The 22,039-nt window shown below is 38.9% G+C and overlaps 1 protein-coding gene across 1 annotated transcript in view; it reads left to right on the top strand.

Annotated features, from left to right (window-relative positions):
- Positions 1 to 22,039, top strand: part of MIPOL1 (mirror-image polydactyly 1) — a gene marked incomplete at its 3' end in the record, with an annotated part of 160,553 nt that overhangs the window by 138,002 nt on the left and 512 nt on the right. Inside the window, exon 10 of the mRNA XM_081999991.1 lies at positions 2,742 to 2,972. Within this exon, the coding sequence (XP_081856117.1) occupies positions 2,742 to 2,972 (231 nt within the window). The remainder of the gene's footprint in view (positions 1 to 2,741; positions 2,973 to 22,039) is intronic.

Below are 22,039 nucleotides of genomic sequence, written 5' to 3'. Positions count from 1 at the left end.
TGTAAAGAACATGTGAATTACTTAAATCAAGGAACTGTTTGAATGCTTCTGTGACACATTCTTCAGGCTTAGAACTCCCATTTATTTTTGATTTATAGCATCAATATTCTCTGAAGAAATAATCTTCAGGACATTAATGAAGGACTTTCAAATTAATAAGTATCAAAAGGGACTAATCAAAAGTATTTTAGCAAAGCACATATTGATGGAAATCTGGCAAATGGATGCTTTTGGAAAAAAGTTTAAAAGGTCTATCAACCACAGTGCCTTTATCTGGAGGAATCACAGCGGCTACAAAATATATACATGTCAGAATCTATTGATCGCTCAGATGTAATCATTATGAGTTAAAACATGTAATAGTGTATTGCATACTGTATTGTTCATGGCTGGTCTTTGAGAAGGAGCCCAGCTGTAGCCACACAGGGCCAGTATTTTAGAATCTATATAAATGACTATGTGTTTCATATGATCTGTGGAAAAAAACTCTCAGCTGGTGTGAACAAGTTAGAATATTTAGGCTATCCTCTGTTGTTTTTTTTTTTTAAATCAGGGACCCATATATTCACTGCACAGTTTAGCTTCTCATCTGTCTTTTTTTTTTCTTTTAATCTTGTGCCAGGTGTTTAAGAAGCGGGCAGCAGTGGTATTTCGGTAACTTGCTTTCAGCATTATTTGCATACCTTTGTGTTTTTCCATGGTGCTCAATGCTCAACCATGGTGGGACTTCAGTCAGTAAATTTTATGTGCAACTGTTGAAGTAATTTTATTTTTAATGAGTCTGTTCTGGGGATTTTAATGTTCCTTTATAAATATTTATATTTTCAATATGTCTTCATTTAATTGAAAATGTTCTTCACATTATTTTCATACAACCGCAGGTAGTAGACGTAATAACATATCAACACTCTGACCTTTTTAGCTTCTGGATTTCTATTAGTTCATCCCCATTTTGCTTGTCCATGTATATTATATTTTAGTTTGTATATTATGTTCCTGTATGGGCTGTCAGAATGGAGGGTGTTTTCCATACAAACACCTTAATAAACCGGAAAGGAAGAAAATATGCTGTTGCATACTAGTAGCTGTCATGCAGACTGTGTCTTGAGTATTGTAATGAGTCTGCACTGCTACTAGAAATCCACACTGAAATAATGTTTGATGTTTGCCTGTTTCTCAGTCAGAGGGATGGTCTCAAGTCATATTCATCAATACGGCAACAGCTTCTGATATTCATGAAGTTGTTTTGAAATTAGTTCAATTATTTATATAAAAACACTGCTCATTATGATATCCTGTTGCCATCACCGTTGTTACAAATGTGTTCCATTAATTTCTTCTACCTCCAGTGTCATTTTCCACTGGTGTAAAATTCACCAATGAATTATGGCTATGAAGAGATGGGAAGCAATCATTGTTAATTCCACGGAGAGCTTGCTGGTGCAGGCTCCTTCCCCTAGTTACCAGCTATTAATGTGATTTCTACCATTGTACCTTAATAACTTAAGCAGCTGGCTACCTACTGATTCCTTGGGAAATAATTCCACAGTCAACAGGCTTCACTGAGAATTTTTTACATGATGCACCACCTTCTTCTTTATTCTCCTTTCTTCAATTTCTTCTCATTATTTATAGGTAACCTATCTGTCTAATATCCTTCTTTTTGCTTATTTTCCATAGCTATAGTTAGCTGATCCAAGCATATTTATTTCTTTTAGCTTCATGAATCTATTGCCTTAAGACCCTATTCAATTTCAATTTCTGATCTCCCTTTGCTTTGTCCAGAACTTTCTGGCACACAAGTACAAAGCATGTAGTACTGTATTCAGGTTTGTACAATGAAAGAGTATCATTTTTATGCTCTGTGATTTGGTATATCTATGACTATACCTCAAAAACATGTGTAAAACTGAATGGGTTGAACATCCATCCATGGCACTTCAGTGTGAAATAGGTGGTAAACATGTCTACTTTTTGCCTGAGTGAAGCCAAAGCAGTGGGTCAGAAAGCACCTTGCAAGAAATTATGGTGGAGGACAGTATAGATATTGAAATGTCTTATGACAAAACCCTGATGCTGGCAGGAAACCTATGTCTGTCTACTATAAAGAGGCTATTTAAGACACAGTATATTCTAGTACAGGCATTACTAGCTTATTTAAACCAGCATCAAGAAATATTTTAAGTTTCCTCTCAGAAAGATATTGACAAAGGACTTTAGGATCGGTTAGCATGTGCAAATCATTCATAGGTCCAAGTAATCCTGCTGATCTAATGATATTGATTTTTGCATTGTAGCATTTTTATTCCTTTCATTATATTGAAAAATCTGCAATTTTGCAAATAACTCCCTTTAGTTGGTGAGTCTGCTTGCTAAAAGAGAGTCCTGTGTAACACAAGTTAATAACACATCAGTAACTTACTTCAACTTCATGTAAACAACGTTTTGCTGCAGCTCAAACGTGATCAGGAAGACGCTACAGCTGAAAAATACTACCTTTTAAGTTTTTGTTGAATAGGTTTTTGACTTTTTAAAACTCTGGTAGTTGTTACATGCTTCTAGAAGAGCCTTGTGGAAACGGGATGTTCTTTTTGTTCTCTGTCACTTTTGAAATACTTTGGTATTAGTGCATGTGGATCCATATATGATCATATTAAAAATATTAATTGAACTGAGTGTAGTATTCTTGTAGCTCAGTCTTAGACTGAAACTTAATAACGTGTATGATTTTGTTTTCCCAGCTTATACAAATCTTTGTCCGAAGGAATGAGTCTGAAGGACCAGCTGAACTGTACTTTTGGTACTTCTGAAGGTGGACTGCAAAGCAGGGAGGATGTTGTGACCCTTACCTATCGCCAGATTGAAGATCTGGCAGCTCAGCTGCAGCAAGCTCGGTCAGAGCAAAAGGACACGGAGCTGAAGCTCCAGAAAGCCCTAGAGGCTTCAGGGGAGGCCAATGAAAAAGTTCAGAAGTAAGTCACTTGCCTTCTTTCGAGAAAAATTACAGTTGAAAACCAAATGAAAAGGTGTTTCTTCTGGTATTTTGTCTGTGATTGAAAGTGTGGCAGCACTCAGGAAAATTCCTTTAAAATGATTCCTTCTTTGTCTGCCATTCAGCTCGTCATTTGCTCAGTGTGAAGCCGATCGTTTTAAGTTTTATAGTATTATGCGAGTCAGTGTGCCTGTCATTACTGTTATGGAAACTGCTTTCTACATATGCAAGGCACAGAGAAAGTGCTTCCATCTCCTATGAATGATTTTCACTGTCCTTTTACCCCATGGCAATCCTGTGGCATCAGAGTATTTGCCTTTAGAATTGCACGGTAGAATATTAAGGTTCTCATTTTTGGGCTGTTACGTATCTGGCGAGTTTCATGCCATGGTAGATGCTGATGGGGTTGTTCGGGGGTGGCTTCAGAATCTCACAGAAGCCAACACAAGTCTCTGAGTCGGTGAACAGGGATTGTATTCTCTTTCCCATTGCGCATTTCCCGGTTAAAAGGTTACTGCACTCCAAAAGCTCATCTCTACTGAGGTCCTTATTGTCATGGTTGTTATTTATTGCTATCACATAAGCCTTTGAAAGTCTGATTGCTGGGACATAGGCAAACGTGTAGGCAGAGCCTCTTCACAGTCTGACACTTCTCTTCTCTGCATTACATTCAGCAACTGCAAAATACCCCTCTCACACCCTTCCAAGGTGGTCGATGCTGAACTGATGCGAATTTTCCTGTCAGTCCATGTTTGTCTTCAACTTCAGTGTCCGCAGCGTACTTCCAGAGTAGACAGAAATTGGCTTAGAATATATTGCAAGGACCTAACAAGAGTTCTTCCTGTTTAAAAAAAAAAGCATGCTGAGTTATCCTATTAAAAAATAAAGAAATTATATTTTTATATTTTTAGTTTATTTGTAACTACGTAAAATACAGTTAAGATCGAGAGAGAGAGATGTGAATACATCTTTTAAGTGATCTCTTTAAAACCTCCACTGGTTGTTTGAGAACCATTCAAATCTTCATTCTGAACACTTAGATATAGCTGAAACTTAAGCTGTTGCATGCTTGATAAAAATAAACCTACGAAAAATAATTACAGCATTTTAAAGAGAATATTGTGTAAACCTTTCTGTACATTGTTTATTGTCATTCCATTTCATTTTATTTATAAACATTTGCTAACCATAGATACTAAAGTGAAGATTGTTTTTAGCTTTTGGGTTTTTTTTAGTGAAACTGTCTTGTTTAATCCCATGTAACCAGGGTGGCTAGAGTAGAAGTGCAGCCACAACCTGAATTAAAGTGGTGGTGATGCACTGCTATAGTGAAAAGAATTTATGCAATTTAACATGCTCAGCTACTTGGGAAAATTTTGGTCAGGTTAGTTTTCATTATTGCTAAGATCAGACCACTGAGCCTATAGCAAAATTAAACAATTGGGTGAAGTCTTTTGATGACAATGGCATGCCCTTTTTACCAAGAAACTGTGGAAATGCTCTGTGCGTCTTCCCAGCACCCGGAGTCATCCACCCCCATCTTATAATTCAACCTGCAAACAGATTAAGCAGCTGAGTTTGTGGAAAGTGTGTTTACTTTGAGCTAAGAACCCTTGTGTGACACTATAGAGATTCCTCTGACACCTCTGGGAGAGCTACACAGACAGTTCGTACTCATCAGCAGGGAAACCGGGCTGAGAATTCCCAATTTCTTTGTAACCTCAACTGCTTCACACAAATCAGTGTTTGGCAATTAGGCAGGAACTCATTTGTTAGCTTAGCTTTTTATTTTGAAGATGTTCTACATTTCAAAAAGAAACTGACAATTTATAAACCTGTCAACAGAAAGGCTTCTTGGTATTAATTACGGTAATATTAATTACGGTAGTATTAATTATTAGCACTGTCTTAAGAGGATGCTGATTGTGATTTAAAATGTGATTCTACAATTAGTAGCCTAAATAGAGCTCTAAAACATGTTTTCTTGACTTCTTTTAAATGCTCAAGTAAAATGGCTTTTTGACGTATGAAGGAAGTATTTTTAGCAGCTATATAAAGTAGTTTCTCAGTATTATTCAGTAAAATATCTGAATAATGTAGCAACCATTAAAAATCAGAGGAGGAAAATAATTATGAGCTTCATTAAGAAAGAACATAATTAGAATAATTAAAATAACGTTGAAAAATGATGTACTTTGTATCTTCGCACCATGTAATTTACTGGCGTTCAGCTATGCCTTTGCTAATCTGTTCTCTGGCAACACTGAAGGATTTTTTCAATATTCTTAAAAACTTCAGTGTTTGCATTCAGCACACAGAGCTTGAAATAGAGATGTAATTTCTCCATGGCGTTGCCATCATGTCAGCCATTTGTGTACCCACCTGCAATTGTTGCTTTCTAAACGCGAGATCCAAGTCCGAACAGCGGTCCTGTGTTTTCCGTCAGGGCACAAAGCATCTTAGAAATTTCTGGATCCTATTCCCGTATGAAACAGGCAGCTGTGAACCAGAAGGGGGATATATTGGAATCTGCTTATAGAGAACTTGGATATGGTAAAATTCTGTTTATACTGAAGTAGAGTGAAATCTCACATGGGGTCACTGCAGCGAGAGACCGAAATTGCGACTGTGTGCTCTCGCCGGTGAGGATGGGTCGCCATCCGAGCGGGGGGGTGGTGGGAAACAGAAAATGTTGGTGCTCAGGGAGCGACCACACGGATTTAGCAGCGTTTGTTTGAATCTATCTTGATTTTGAAACATTAACAAGATATACACTAGACTTCTAAGAGAGGACTGTTCTAGCCTATAAAGCACATACACATTTTAACTGTGCGGTGTACATAAATAAATACACGTATGCGCACACGTGACGCGGTACATACTTATGCAGCAGGAAGTTACTATGATCTGCACGGCGCTTAATATTTTTAACCTACACTCTGCAGAACGGCTGTGACTGTAATTTTCTGTATTTAATTAATGTTTTCTAATTCACGGTTACGAAGAAGGAATTAGGGCAGCGGCGCAGGAGCGTTGGCACGGCGCCACGGGCCTCTGCAAGTGTGTCCTGCCGGAGAAGCCAGGAGCCAGCTGGTGCAGCCCCAGCAGGGAAATGGGGCTGACCTGGAGAAGGTGGCTGGGAAAGCCTGCAAATTAATTAATGCCTCCGCCAGCAGAGGAAGCAAGACATTTTAAAACTGTCCTTCCCGCTGGAACCTCTGGGATTGAGGAGTGGCTACTGATGTCAGTGAGATCAGAGGAGGTTATAATGTAATACCAAATCAATATTAGCCAATTATCGGTAAAAGCTGAGGCCACTTTTGATGTGTTTTTTCCAGGAAATGTTCTATTTTTCTGCAACAGCTTTGCAGCTGGAGTGAATTTTAATGCAATTTGTCTGTTGAGGGCTTCTATTTTTTTCACACAGTTTAATGATTCTAGTTCAACAAAGCGTAGCTGTCTGCGTGTTGCACACTCACAGAGCTGTGTGTGTGGAAGTGTGGAGGGTGCGCGTGTAGAATTTCTACGTAATCCTCTAAAAGTAAACACAAATCCACAAAGTAATGGTGCAATGCTAAAATATAGAGGTATGAAAATAAGTATAAATGGTGAGAAATACGCTGCTTGGGCGCTTTGTCAAGGCAGTTCTTAGCATGAACAAAGCAAATATATGAGTGATGCAGAAGAGAAATTCTTCCATTTGTTGGTAACTGTTTATTAAAGACAACTTTTCTTTTGATTTTGGGTTTCCTTTCTTTTAAGGAGGAAGTCAGGAGAGTTACAGATTTGGATAAGATACTTCAGTGGATTGAGTACAAAAGAAAACTAAGCAATCTTCTTAATAAGCAGATAGTTTTATCAAAGGAAATCACTGTCTCTCTTAAAAGAAATACTACCCTTAATAACATTTGCTTTACCTCTTAAGATGTGATTTTTCTGGCCACCTAACTTTCATTGTTACTGGAACACACCCTTTTTTGAGTAGTCCTGGATTTCCCTCCAGCGTTTCCGAACACGCTTTCTCTGCTTTCATAGTTGCTCACTTAGTTTTGTTCCTGAGCTGATGCTGGTGAATAGGTCGATCGATGACACCACAAAAACAAGCAGTTCTTACCAGCATCCGACACAGTTGAAAAGAATACAAAAACAGAAAGAAATAAGGAGCAAGCATTTATTAAGCAGCTAGAGTCCCCCTCTTCTGCAAGTAAAAGTAATCTGCCTTCCAAGCACGGGAGCTGTGTGCATTTCACGTCAACGTCCAAGACGTTCTCCAGTGCTGGCTGGAGGGTCTAATCTTTCCCAGAATGATCCAAGCAGTGCAGTTCAAGAACAAGAATGAATATTTGAATAATCACACCACAATGTGAGGTGACCCTCCGACAGGGGACTGACCAGATACACATATGGATTTTGGGAAGACGCTCTGATGCTCTTTTTTAACACAGCTGTGAGAAGAATGTGGCTAAGACCCAGTGGTCTTTCTGGAGTATAGCTGGCAAAGGAAACCATGAGGAGAAGAGAATTTAACACATGGGTGTAAGAGAGTCCGCTTCATTGATGCGATCTGAGGGGAATGTCTAATGACTGGAAGAATCAAACTTGGCAATGAAAACACAAAGCTCTTTTCATCAATTCAAACGCAGACTCTAAAGCTGCAGATGGTTACCTCCAGCCTTGCCTATTCAGTGCGGGGTTGTATAAAATGGCACTTTGGTGAATACTAATAGATCAAAACAAAGATTTAATAACATAAAGATGTTGTGTTCATTTTTAAATGAGGATACAGGTCAGTGTCTCAGAAAAGAGTGAAATAAGTATCTTTATGTATGGGTCTAAAGTCTCTGGAGATTTTTAACTGCAAACATATCTTTAGTGTGCAGATTGTATTCAGTACAGCACAGCTATGCAGGGAACAGGCTAAAAGCAAGATTTCTGAATTACATTAATTGAGCCTCTTTGCAACATGCAAATGTTGTTAACTAGTTACCTTCCTTTTAAAATCATACCTACATATATTGAGTTGAAGTATACATTGCAGCTTGTGTGCGTTCAGTCACTCGTTGTAGATAAGAATGGAGCCAGTTAATTAGAAATTGCAGGCAGAAGCACTGCACAAAAGAAACAAGTTGTACATTCACTGGGACTTAAAGCTATTTGTTTTGGAGGAACCACCAAATGTTAGAGAACTCGGCTTTATTTTAAATTTTAGAGATACATTTCTTTAATTTTCATCTTTCAAAGCAATAAATATCACTTGATTTCTTACTTTATTAAAATGTTACATTTAGATGTTCAGAATTCCTATAATAACTAGACTGCTTTGATTTTTACTTCGAAATTGTATTCTGATGAATGTCAGATCAACACATTAGCTACTGGAGGCTAGGAGTACAGCTTCGTAGATATTAATAGTTTCACTGATCTGTGTCAGTAAATAATTTAGCAGATGTCAAAGGTGATTTTACTTTTAATGCAAACCACTGTGCTCCGTGCTGCAGTGAAGTTCTGCTGGGATTGAATAGTTGGTAATCTTTTAATAGCATTTTGAAATGTAAAGTAAGTTCTGGTGACTTGTTGAAGAATGTAGATGTAGAGCTAGTTTTTTAGTTACAGCAAATTGGCTTAGCTCTGTCGCACTGAGTTGCATTCATTTGTCCCAGTTAAGGATATGACCTGTAGTTTACTGAGAAACAGATGCCGGTACATTCAAAAGACGAGCGAGTGAGGGCGAAGTGCTAAGAATCTTTTACTTGCAATGGCAAGCCACAGAAGTCAATGGTTATCAGAGTTTGTATGGCAGGAAACGGGGAGCCGAGGAAGATGCCTCTTGTAGCAGTCTAAGGTACCAATGAAAATTAGCAACAGTTCTGGACTTTCAGAACTGGATCAAGAGTTATTAAAGGAGATTCAACATGGAAAAAAATGCTTGATGAGGACTGATGTGTTGGCTGCCTCGTGCAATGATTAAAAGCAGATTATAAGCTCCATGGGGCCCATAAGAGATACACAATCTCCACAGGCAGGGTTTTATGGTGTTTAGGAAACCCACACTAGCCAGATGGAAGATTCCCAGACACGCAAAACTACCACATACCCCGAAGAATTCTGCAGAGTGCAGCAGAGCTGATGCAAAATGTCTTTGGCATGCAAGACATGCATAGGAACATGAGAAAGTCTGAAACACAAAATCTAGTAACAATCATATCATATGATACACGAAAATATTACTGTTAACTAGAGTAGCAATAACAGGCAGTGTGAATTTATTGGATTTAGGGGCAATAGGCGTGCAAGTAGTCTGCTTTAGGAATTCAGTGACAAATTAAGACTAATTGAAATGCTTGAAGAAAGTCATGTGTGAGCTAGCTGAAAGCAGTACATAGTAGGGTCAGAATTTATTTAAATACTTGGAATTCTGCGCTACCACCAGTGACTCCTCTCAGAATAATTCCTGTCAGACTGCGCTAATATGCATGAATTTAAAAGTCTTGCAGAGATACCTGTTTGTTGTAATAAAAGAATTGAGTAAGCCATTGAGGTTATGTGCAGCTTCAGAGAAATTCAACATATAGCGTGAAATCAATTTTCTGGGTCTGGAGGAAATAAAATATTGAACTAGTATTCAAATCTAAGGTGAGCTGAATAAATTCAGTCACTGGTGGCATATTCTCTGGGCTGTTGTAGGTATACCATGCTCCTGTATCACTAGGCGGATCTTGTTTCCCTTGGTAAGGCTAACTTATTATTCATGTTGTACAAAAGGAAATACATCACTTTTGCAAAGCTGTAATTAAATGTATTTTCCACACTGGTTTATATGATCTTTAATTGGATGACACTTCACTTACCAATTTTTGAATTGCGTACTCTAGGTTACAATCCTTTGTAAAATTTGCAGGCTATGATGGAGGACGTGCCTGATAACTTTGTACCACTAATACTTGTAACTTCCCAGCCCAAAGATGAAAGGACTTAGGTTAGCATAAGCGGAAAACTTTTGACTTGAAAAAATACAAAACAATGGACTTTATAGCTTTTCTGCCTGGATTCCTTGGGGACCCAAATGAAGAAGCATGTGCTGAACCAGAGTGATGCACGCTGGTTGCACCGAGATCCACGCAGAGCAGCGTGACCTCAGACATTTTCTCTCAAAAGGTTCCTTGGCATCTGTGTCCCCTACCCCGGGTCTAGTAACATTTCAGATGTTTCTCCTGTAGAAATTCATAGCTTCAGGAAGAGAAGTAGACAAGACTCTTCAGCCCTGGAGTGTACTGCTCTCCTGAGAAGTGGCAGATGTGGATTAAAACCAAGGTTTCCTTAGCTTGACTGAATGTTCGAGCTGATAGTATAATTTTTTATACTTGTTTTAAAAAGGAGTGGTAGCACTGCTGATTTCTTTGTCACCTTAAAAGAAACAAGTGGCCTCAGGTTAGTTTTAGAGAAGGGCAGCTTGAGGACCTCTGAGCAGCTTGGAGCAAGACACTTAAAGCAAGGGGCTAAGATTTTTTAAAAAAAGAACAAAAAAAGAACAAAAAAACCCTATTTAGCTAGTTTAGGAGCACCCTTCTCCTTAAACTAGTTGTTGCAAATCCCATCCCAAGGTGCTGCCGCGCTCTCTGTGCAGTCTGGAGGAGGAATGCGCCGGGCCAGAGCCCATGTGGAGCTGCAGATCCCGTTCTCAATACCAGAGTCCTGAAAGACGGGTTTGGTGATGTTCAGAATTTCTGCAGCTGAGACCCTTTACAGTACTAATGATTCGTAATACCTTTTGACATATCCTTTTCGTTTGAAGAGAGCCCTTAATAGAGCAGTTTGCGGTACCAGTGGTACCAGAAGTCTCATACAGTTATAATGTGTGATATTGCCAGAGCAGATTATGGAATATCCTTCTCACGGATATTTTGGGTGTCATGAATTATAGTGAGGCCTTTAGCATCTGACAGTTTATGATCAATGCCAAGATTATGTTCAGTGGTATACTTAACAGAATGAAGACAAAAAATCCCTACCAAAGGGAATGACAGATGAGCCTTTCCTGCATTCCTTGCACACCCAAGATATCCATTGACTGCAGGGTGTTTCACATGGATGAAGAATGCAAAATTGAGCATACAGTCTAAGTCAGGTATTTTCTTTGTGTAGCTATGGTTTGCATTTACTTAACCTCTGTAAATTGTGGATTGCAGTGCAGATACTGTTTTCTTAAAGTACGAGTAGATACAATATAAACACAAATATTTATCATCTTTTGAATATTTATCATCTCAGCCTTTCACAAAGATATAAGCAATGCTGAAACTTCGTTTTCTCAAACACTAAAATGTATTCTATGAAAGTCAAATGTTTTCAGAGTCAACATAATCACAGCATCCCCGTTTTTGACCTGTGTGTTCATTTACAGTTTGCTTATAGCTGCTTCACAGAGATGGAAGTTTGTAGATTACAACATGGTTTTATTGATTTATCAGTAGCAAACTACACTAAGTATACTCAGTAAACTGGATCAGCTAGCTCTTGGGCTTGTATTGTATAATATCAGCTTGTTGTGGAATACTTCAGAACAAAATCAGAATGTTGGCATAGTTAACATCAATGGTGTAAACCAGACTTGCAAAGACTAATATTTAGTAAGACCAATAACACAAACAAATTAGATTTTGAAGTTGTTTGCCCAATAGGAAGAAGCATGCTGACACAGTATTTGTAAGCTTATAGTTAACCATTCTATGACAAATTATTAAATAACTTTGAACAACAGATTGAGTGCTCCTTGAAGAACAGAAAGAAAACTTTTCTCAGACTTGCTTTTTTTTCCAAGACGATAAAATGAGTGTCACAGCAAATAATCATTTACTTTAATATTTTATATCCAAATAAAATAAGTCCATGGCATTTACATTGCCGTTACTAAATAGTATTTGGTTTGTTTGCAAGAGTCATTTATTTGTGGCTTGGCTGAAGGAATAAAAATAAATTTGCGGTTCTTTCTGTTAATACTCATACTGTTTCTTAACATATGCAAAAGATTGAATACTGTAAATGTATGTGCAGAAGCTCAAAAGAAAGCCCAGACTTTCTGAAGTTTCTGAATTACGTATAATCTTTTAGAGAATTGCTGGAACAGTTCTTTACAGCAACAAATAGAAATAACTGACTAGGCCAGCAAGGTATTTAATTTTAAGCAAACTTGAAATCATTTAAATTTTTCCACTGCTTAAAATTAAGTCTACCTTTACTGAAGCAGGAGCTAGTTCTCAGAGGAAAAAATTCCAGCTCGTGTTTCTAATCTAATACTGAGTCATTAATTAATAGTCAGGTTTTTCCATAAGGCTTTTAATTTTTTTAACAAGATTTTGTAGAAAGGCAGCATCGATTGTATTTATGAGAGCTAACAACAGCTTTAACCCCATCATTGCCACTGCTGTTTTATTGGCAAGTTGCTCAGCTTTCCTGTTCTACATTTTTGCTGTATGTGATGTGGGTATAAGGATATAGAATTAAACACTGAGTTGTTGGAAGGCACAAATCTTTAGGACAAAATTTTATCATTTCAGCTTCAGATTATGGAATTTTTGCCCATAGAAAGTATCAGAATTCAGCCTTTGAATGGAAGATACTGCAGGTATTGGAGATGTGTATAATAAAATCACTGTATTTAGCACATTATTTTCTGCCTTATAATATATCCATTTCTATCACCTCAATTTTTGATAACATAGTCATGAATTATTTGAAGGATGTACACGATGCACATCAACGTCTGATGAAAGGGATATCTAAGTGGTGAACTCCAGACAAAAGACCTTTCACACATCTCCTATTTTAAACACTGAGAAAATATTTTACTCTATGCTTTTGAAGAAGTTACGCTTACGTCAGCAGAAATTAGTTTTTTCTCCTACAATCAGTCCCATTCATGTCACCACCATGCAGAATTGTCACCAAGGCCTGAGTCAGCAAGCTCACCAGTTCAGAAGAATTAAAGCTGTCCTCAAAATGAGCCAAAGGTCCCGCTGCTTCTCTCCCGAGTCAGCCTTGCGCAGGAATTCGCTGGCCTCCCAGGAGCAGGAGGAGAAGCTCATTCCCAGTCGGATGGCAGGAGCATGAGCAAAATAGGCCCAGGAGGCCAGTGAAAAAAAATCTCATGTGAATTGTCGTGCTAGAACAGTGCAGAAGACAGTTGGAGACAGTCTGACTGACAGCTACTGGAAGGAGGTTACTGAAACTTAGAAGTGGGAAGGCTTGTTTTTACCTGAATGTCCTTAAATGGCTGACAACTTAGTAAAAAGCCTGTGAAATATCTTAAGGAGCACTACCCACGTGTAGAAGAGACTTTAGTTTGTGATGCTAAGTCTCAGCTGGTATTTTAAAAAAACCTTTTCTGTGTGTAAGTGAGCAGTTAGGCATCTCTTCTGGTTTTGTCCCTGGATACGGGACCCCATCACAACATCACCATAATAGACAAGCTTCATGCTGATTACATCTATCTATAATATACTGCAAACATTAAAAGGAGGACAGAATGTTTCATCCATGGGTTTTTTGTTAGTCCACTACTGAGGGAAGACTGCTCTTATTTTTTCTAGAAATACTCTTCAGAAGTATGACTAAGTATGAGTCGCCCTGAAACCAGAAGTGTATGGGCACTGTTGGATTACACCGGAAGGGTGGGGAGTTCACCTACCAGTCTAAACCCATTACGAAGGACTTATCACAAGTGGGAGCTTAATTAAATGCTTTCCTCTTAATCCAAACCCGTTTCCATCGTTACTTGATCTCAGTAATGTAGAAGTCATTCCAGCTTGGGCGGTACCACATCAGTTCTGCCAGGATGGCAAAGCTATTGAAATGCATCAAACCTATGTAAAAATTATTTTTTTTTATGTAAATTGGAGGGATTTGGTTGTGGTTTATAGGAAGGAATTTTCTCTCCAGAAGCTCCAGATTACTCTTGATCACGAGGGTGGAACCACCTCAGGGAGGTGGAACATAACTGGGAGCTGCCTAAAGCCAGCAAGTCTGCAATCAGGTTTTGTAAAATATTTGTGGAATCAAGGAAGAGGCTCATGTTGTCTTTATTGTTTATGATATCGAGGGTAGTCTGCCAAAACTCTGCTTTGATGGGATGTACTTGGAAAATGGCCTGAGCAGTACATCAGTATTTATGATTTTACAAACCCATTGTAAACAGGGCTTGACCAGAACATGCCCAAAAGAGGTGAGATTGGCTTGGAATAAGCAGCTGAGAAGTTCAGACCTGGCCTTACAAGGAAGGCTTGTTTGAAACATGTAGAAAGGTGTAATGTGGTGGTTTCAAACTGGTACTTCTAAAGTTTGGAGTCTCTTAGTAACCCCATTCTCTACAGATCCGTAAATGTATATCAGTCTGCTGGTCCTGCATCCTGAATATTTTCCTCGAGAGGAATCCTGTCTAACAGTTTGCTTTGAGCAGGTTTGAAATACTGTTTGTTTTAGATAACTGATTTTTGACGTTGTTTTTAAATATTCCTGAAGAGGGATTTAGAACAAATCAAAATCCTTGAAAAAGTAGGTCCTTTTTCCATCTTCTGAAATACATCTCAGCTGCATATAGAAAAGAGAACTGGCTAGTTGTTACCACTTAACATGGTTTGGAGCGCAGATTGAGAAGCTGGGAGAGAAGGGCTGGCTCTGTATCCAGCAATTTTAGGCTCAAATTATGCAGGATACTTTTTTTGTGTGTGTGCACCTGAGGAACCCAGTTCAGCTCAAGACTACTTATACATACAATTAAACATGTGGAGCTTTTCAGTCTTCTTGGATGGTTGAGCTTCAGCGAGTCATTTCACTTCTCTGTTTGCTGTCTTGACACATAATACACATAATGCAAAATAGACCTGAGTTCTGCCTTTTAAAGACTTTACATAAAAGTTCTGACCATCCGTTCATGTTGTGAGCATTCGAAGCCAAGAGTATTTGCTTTTCTGAGATTGTCTTGCTCTCAAGAAGAAGGTGGGAAACAGTTCAGAGACAGAATAAGCTTGCCCATGATTTGTGGCGATCTAATGATACCAAACATCGTTACCAAGGAGAAGGACTAGTGTTCATTGGGAGTTGGTAGAAAGTAGTCTTTTTCCCTCTTCAAATGTATAAACACTATGGCAGAATACTTTCTATGGGGAAGATATAATAGCGTATGCTGAAACTGCGAGCTTTTCCTAAGCGGATGACAGAGACTTCCAGGAAGTATTTGGCAAGAAAATCCCGGAGACCCTTACCTGTTCATATCAGCACAAACTCTGTGGACATGCTGTTACTGTAAGGAGTAGGCTGCGATGTCAAGATTTCTCCTAAAAAAGAGACCGGCTGTTACACCAAATGCATGGAAAGAAACAGTAATTGTCAGTGCTAAAACTAATTCAAGCTTATGGAAGGAGATACAGAAAAGCTTTTACTTGCACAAATAGAAGTAGTAAACTTTGCATAGAAATTGGTATAAAAACTGTTGGACTTAATCTGGAGTAATTAGGTGAAATTCTATGATCTGATTATATAATCTGATGAATATCATTTGGCCTTAAATATGCCAATATGTCCTCCATTTTAGTTGTTAATTTTTTAACTCTTCAATATCAGCCACATGCTCAGATGTGAATGGTCCATTCAATACTAAGAGCCTATGATAAGCCTGTTGTAGATCTCAATGTACTAAAATACAGATGAGGTTACAGCATAGTTGTTTCAGGGTTTATTTTTCTTTCTCATAAGCTCATTTATTTTAGGCAATCAGTGTATGGTGTCCTGAGAAAGCGTTTGAAAGCAAAGGAGCAGTACCTTTCACAAGGTAGCATTAAATCCAGCATAGATGCAAAGTCCTGATTTTGTATTATCCTGTACCATGTAGCAACCTACATCAATGCGAAGCAGGGTGAAATGCTGTCAGAATAGACCAACTGTGTTTACCACTCACTTTTCCTGCTGCTGGTGATGGCACAAGGTGAATAGTAATGGTGAGCTAGCTCATAATCTTCCAAACAGAAGGTAGAGAGCAAACAATTTGACAAGATTAGTTATTGTGGACCACAGATAAAGGCTTAATATTTTAGCCAAGGCCTGTGTAAGCCAGGTTTATTTTGAAATATGTCTGCTGTCAGGAGCCCAACTGGCTGTATTTACTTCTAAGTTTAATCATATACAGAATTACTCTTTTGAGTTGAGAAGACGCTGAAAGGGATTTAATAGGAATGCTTTTTTTGTGACAGTGCTTTTCAGAGGCAGAATGGTTTGCCCTGCCAAATTTAAGGCCTGTAAGTTTAATGGAACATACTTTTTGGAGTGACATTACAAACAGCGTTGGCCAGGCAGGAATTGGCGGCGGTGCCTGGAGTGATTACATTCAACACTGTGGTCTACCACGGTTTAGAGCTTGCTCATGCTGCTAAATCAGTCTCTAAGACTTGCGTTTTAAGACCAGAAAGGACTATTAATACCAGTCAGTCCAGCCACCTGTCTAACACAGGGCACCGAATTTTACTCAGCAATTCCTGCATCAGGTTCAAAACCACTGCTGAACTCCAGCATGTCATTTAGAAAGACGCCCAGTCTCCCATCCCAAAGATGCAGAGGGAACTTTGTTAAGCAGAGAGAGGCAGCCTCGTGCATCCGAACCACATGTAGTCTTTACTGCTGTGGTGATTTATGAAGGAGTTGTTAGAGACTGGTGTTTGACCATCAAACGCAACTGGCAATGTTTTTTAAGTGAGTCGATCAAAAATTGTTATTATTCGAAAGGCAGGTTTTTGAGGTGGCAAAAATAATACCTGAATTGAGGAATAAGAATAATTAAAGATTCACTGAACCACCCAGAGGTAAGAGGGCAGTGCCTCTGTAGCATGGTAGATAGGCTCATTCACTGCGAGGTCATACCCTTACATTCCAGGCTTCGATCCAGTGAATATTTAAGCATTTTATTCAATTGGAGCAGCCTCAACATTTGAAACTGAGAACAAGGCACCCCAGCACCTGGTGTTAGCACAGTGCTACTCCCTTGAGTGGGAAGCAGCTGGGGTCCAGTTCCCTCATACAGATAATAGAGCTGAACCAGTTTCCTCCAGCCTCTTGAGTAAATGAACCTGTCCAAGTGACTGGTTTCTGGGCAAGACTAGTAGCACAGCAGTCTGTCTTCTCTGTGTCATTTGTTTCCTTGACTTTTCTAGAAAACACCTGAAAATGAGTACTCCATTTAGGATTTGATGAAATATATCCAAGAGGAAGACTGAAGGGAAGGAGAGGGAAAGAAAATTTTAATTCTGAGATGAAATTAAGTGAATTTGCTTGTATGACCACTCACCGAACAGTCGTTCACTGAGCTCTACTGCTAAACTGCTTACAATGCTTTTGTCCAATGCATTTTGTTTACCTAATATATTTTCAAATGCTTGGTTTCTAGAGGGAATTAGTGTTAGCAAAACACATTCCACAAGGAGACAGAAATCATGCAACTAAGGCCATCTTCATAGCCTGAGCCTAATCTTATCTACTGGAAAGATAACCAAGGGTTATAGTTTAGGTTTATAAACCTTTATATAGCATTTCAAAATCCAGGAGGGTTTTCTTTTTATCGCTTAACTCCTCCATCTGCAGGTAGAAGCTATTGTTTTCGGCTAGTCTATAGATTGCTTTGCAGATTAGGACATAGGCTACTTGAAGGGTGCCCTTTTCTTTCAGTTGGGTACCCGTTTTGGCTATTTCGGGGGCATGATCTTGCCCTCCAAGATCACTCTGTGACTGTATAACTCTGTCATATTCAGAACTTGTGGATAAAGGCCACTGCTCCTCTTTTGGGGTGAGTTCCTTTGGCCAGAGATGGAGCAGTGTGGGAGAATGTACTGATCTATGTGGCTTTACGCAGTTACAGAGCTTTTACTGATCCGAAGCTACAGTTTAGACCCAGAGCTAGAAGCGCTAGACTTATTCAGCAGAATACATGTAAGAGGAGAGCAAGCCAAAAATGCGCCTAAGACTCAGCGGCAGAGACCAGTAGGTAACATTTTTGCAACTATCCGTCCAGCTCCTGGGCTCCCGGAATAAACTTCTCTGTCCGTAAGGATTTTAAGTCTGCTTTATGGAGACTGATTGTAAAACTAAAATTATTTATACTTGAGGGAGTAAAGCTCTGTAAGGCTTTGCTAAAAATCACAGCAGATGATTGTCAAACAGTTCAGGAGCTATTTAAGAACACCCCATGTAACAACATACACTCTATACAGGCATTTTGTCAGATGTATGCATAGGTTGTAAGAGAACACAATTTGAAATAACTGGAAAAGGAGTTGAAAATGGTTGCGAATTTGCCCTGGGGAAGACACATCTAGCAATGTTCTTGTTTAGGTAGCCTGCCTCTGAAGATGAGGACCTTCTTAAAGCTTAGCAACACTTTTAAAAGTACATATTCAAACTGGTAATATCATAGCAGCAAGCCCCTCAAAGAAATCTTTTTATTTCCGTATTAAAACACGGATTTACCTGCTTAATTCCAAATTTGTATTGAGGAAGCATGAAGCCACTGCAGTTCAAGACTCTTCACAATCATGTGTCTGTTGCTAACTTAAAAATAATGATGGATCAGATGCCCCTTTCCTACTTTGTGAGGTTTTTTTATTTTTCCATTTCATGGAAGCACCGAGATGAGCAGAAGTAGGTAGTGTAGATAAAGAATATTTGTAGCTCTCATCTTTCTGCTTTTCATGGATGCAAATTCCATCTATCCTGAAAAACACAGCACTTTTTGTCTTTGGCTATGTGCAAGTCAGTATAAATAAAACCAAAGTTGTACCTATCCATCTGAATACATAGTTTGTTCCTGTATTTTATATGTCATTTTGTACTCATTTTGCATGCACACGTAAGTAATTGTGTAGAGAGTGCTGAAATGGCATTTGCTAAGAGAATTCATTTAAGGGACAGGTTTTCTAGAATTCTTTAAGTACCGGGAAATAGCTAAGGTCACCTACTGGGTTTTTCCAAAATCTCTAAGCAAGAAATTGAAATCTGTGAGAACGAGGAGTGAGACCTTAAGAGGCTTTGTTGAACATTCCTAAAGGTGTCTGCCTGTCCTTGCACGTTTGGACCTTCAGCACTGCAGCAGAGTTGCCCACCATATCATTCTTCTGTCTGACCTAAAATACTAACCCAAATACTTTCTTCTTGAATGACTTGTTTGGTTGCTTCATGAGATGCAAATTCAGTGAGTGTCTGTGCTTACATCTCAGGAGAAGATGGTGTCATACTGCGCGTTTAATTTATACTGTGAGGACTGTCTCCTTCACCAGCAAAAAGACAAATGTAATTTGTTAGATCTGTGGCTTAGGATACAGTCAAACTTAGTCAGTACTGGTTTCAGTTAAGTAAAATATGGTGAGATTATACTGGCAGATATATCATAATTGCACAAAGTGATAAAAGTTGCTTTCTTCAGGTCAGTGTCTTCCATATTTTGAATAAAACTCTGCAAACACTGAGACTTTTAGGGTAGTTCCCAGCACCATTTGTCTGTTTAGATATTTAAGTTTACTTTGATCTTGCGGTGTGAGACTATTCCTTCAGTTTACCGCAGATTAAAATGCTCAGCCTCCAAAAAGAGCTGCCTGCAGCATCCCCCCGGGCTGGGTACAGAGCCTTATGGACAAGGGGCGATTCTGCCGCCCTCACCCCTTGCAGGTAGTACCCCATTGACAAACGGCCTTGTTAGCTGCCTTTTATTGCTGACAAAGAAAAATGTTGCTTAGTGTGAGTCAGGATGGCAGCGTTGGGCCCTTGGTGAACAAAGAGTCCAGGATTATCGTTCCGAAAAGCCCCCTGAGGCCTGTATCAAGAGTTATTAACCACTGATTCAGCCCATAGCATTATTTTGTAGGCTTAAGTGGGATTTCAGTGGTATATTGGGCCTTGTGTCTGTGTAGGGGTGAATTTTGCCCTCTGTTATTTTATCTTATAAATAGCTGTTACAGATTCTCTTTTACATTATTGTTAAAATCTCTTTCAAAGGTATGGTTTCTTAATCCCCTGCTGCTTTTTTTTTCTTTCTTCTAATAAAGAATAAATAAATTTGCAAATCCACACATGACTGAAACAAAAGGCAAATAAGCCCTGCACGGTTCATATTTGGTGCAGGATACCTCATTTTCATTATTTCAGTCATCATTCATTTGAAAAGCAGAAGCTATGATTGTTAAGCCTCATTATTTTCAATGAAGCCTGACAGTTTCAAGGTTAAACAGAAGACAGCTACTTTCATCCCAGTGGTATTTCTCTTCAAACATGGGCAGCTCTTCGCTAACTTGTTCTGCTGTGGTGTGCAGTGTCATTGCTTGGTCACAGAGTAGTCCAGATGCAGGACAGTGTGTAAGCAGTGACCTCCAACCTATGTCTCCCCAAAAGAAACCTCAATTATTGAAGTCGTGTTGCCCCAGTTGTATAAGCCGTGCAGTATTTTTAACTGAGCAGTGATTTAAATAAGCCATGATCTCAGATTTTACTATTTTTCTGCTGTCTCCCAGAAGACAATTTGCAGCCCAGACCTTCTGTTTGTCCAGACAGCTTGAAATGTTCCTCCTGCACTTTATGTCGCTGAAGCACTTTAGAGAGGGTGCTAGCGTGAGAGAGAGAGAGACCTCCAGTGATAGTCAACGTGGCTGAGAAAGCTGCAATGCTTCTGAACATACATGCTGTTAAAAGTGAGGACTGATCTGCCATTGCTTTCTGAAATTGCACATGGACTAACTGATTTAACAGGGAAGCTTCTCAGTAAGAGAGGCTGAGGAAACTGTGTCCTATCAGTAACTGAGTTAAAACCCATAGAACCCAGAAAACATTGATTTATCCACTGTGAGAAAACTTTGAGGAGCAAATAACTTGTGACAGCCCTGACTTGATACTTGCATGGACTGACTGCACTGGGTTGTGACTGTCTGGGTGCTGCCTCCATAAAGACGAAGAAGTGCAGTAGATGTGTGTTACAAAAACAGGAAAAATGCACTAGTTGGTTAAAAAAGAAAAGTGATACTTGAAAAACTGAAAGGAGAGGAGTAGCTAAGCAGTAGTTTTTCACCTGTGCTTTCACTCCTTTAGAGTCCCTGTGGAACAGCTGAACTTTCCATATACATTTCCTGGTGTCTCATAATTACATTAGGGTGGTGAATTCTTAATCTTGTTTCAGGAATTAAGTCACCTGGTGAGTACAATAAAAGGTGTAGCTTCATGGTGCTTGGTGGTTCCTGGAAAACAAAGAGTGTTTCAATACGTACCACGTGCATTAGTCATGATTTGTGGCAATAAATCCAAGACGTGTTAACTAGTTTTCCTGCACTTAAGTTACTAATGCATCCATGAGATAAAATGGATTTTGCAGTTTTGATAAAGCTGTGTTATTTTTATTTCCTATCTGCATTCCTCATGCTGTATAATACATTTTAAAAAATAACAACTGTCTTTTCAGGTAAGAAAAAACGGTCAACTTTGCCGCAGTGAATACAGCTGTTTGAACCTGCAACTCTTTTGATCCATTTTGCAAGTTGTGTGTATAATATGCTGGACATGGCTCTGAAAGTGTTCTTCTACTACACACAGTGTCTGCTTTTGTATAGTTAGTTTATTTGTGAGAGAGCTTTCATTGAAGGATTCCATAAAATACAGATAAATTGAAGAAATAGCTTGAATGCATGATTACTGGAGTGCTGAAGATAAATGTGTGCAAATGGAAAACGCTGAACAAATTTAGCCCTTTGCATTCGCCTACATACTTTAACAAAAGGAAAGAACAAATTAAGCCAGTGAGATGTTGGCCATGCTTATAGCCTGTGCCTTAAAACTAAGAGAGGATTAGGCGGCTCTCTGTCCTACTTATTTAGACTGTTAATTTTTCTGTAGTTGTGTCGACATAATAATCATACGGGCCACCTTCAAAATATCATTGTCCACATGCTCAGAAACTTGGCTTGTGGAGTATTTTGAAAAGGTTTTTGACATAAAACACATGGGGTTTTAGGCATAAATTTATAAACTGGACAA

The sequence above is a fragment of the Phaethon aethereus genome (genome assembly GCF_964289735.1).
Source record: "Phaethon aethereus genome assembly, chromosome: 5".
Classification (NCBI taxonomy): Eukaryota; Metazoa; Chordata; class Aves; order Phaethontiformes; family Phaethontidae; genus Phaethon; species Phaethon aethereus.
Note: the sequence above shows the minus strand (reverse complement) of the source record. Positions and strands in the feature narration are given on the sequence as shown.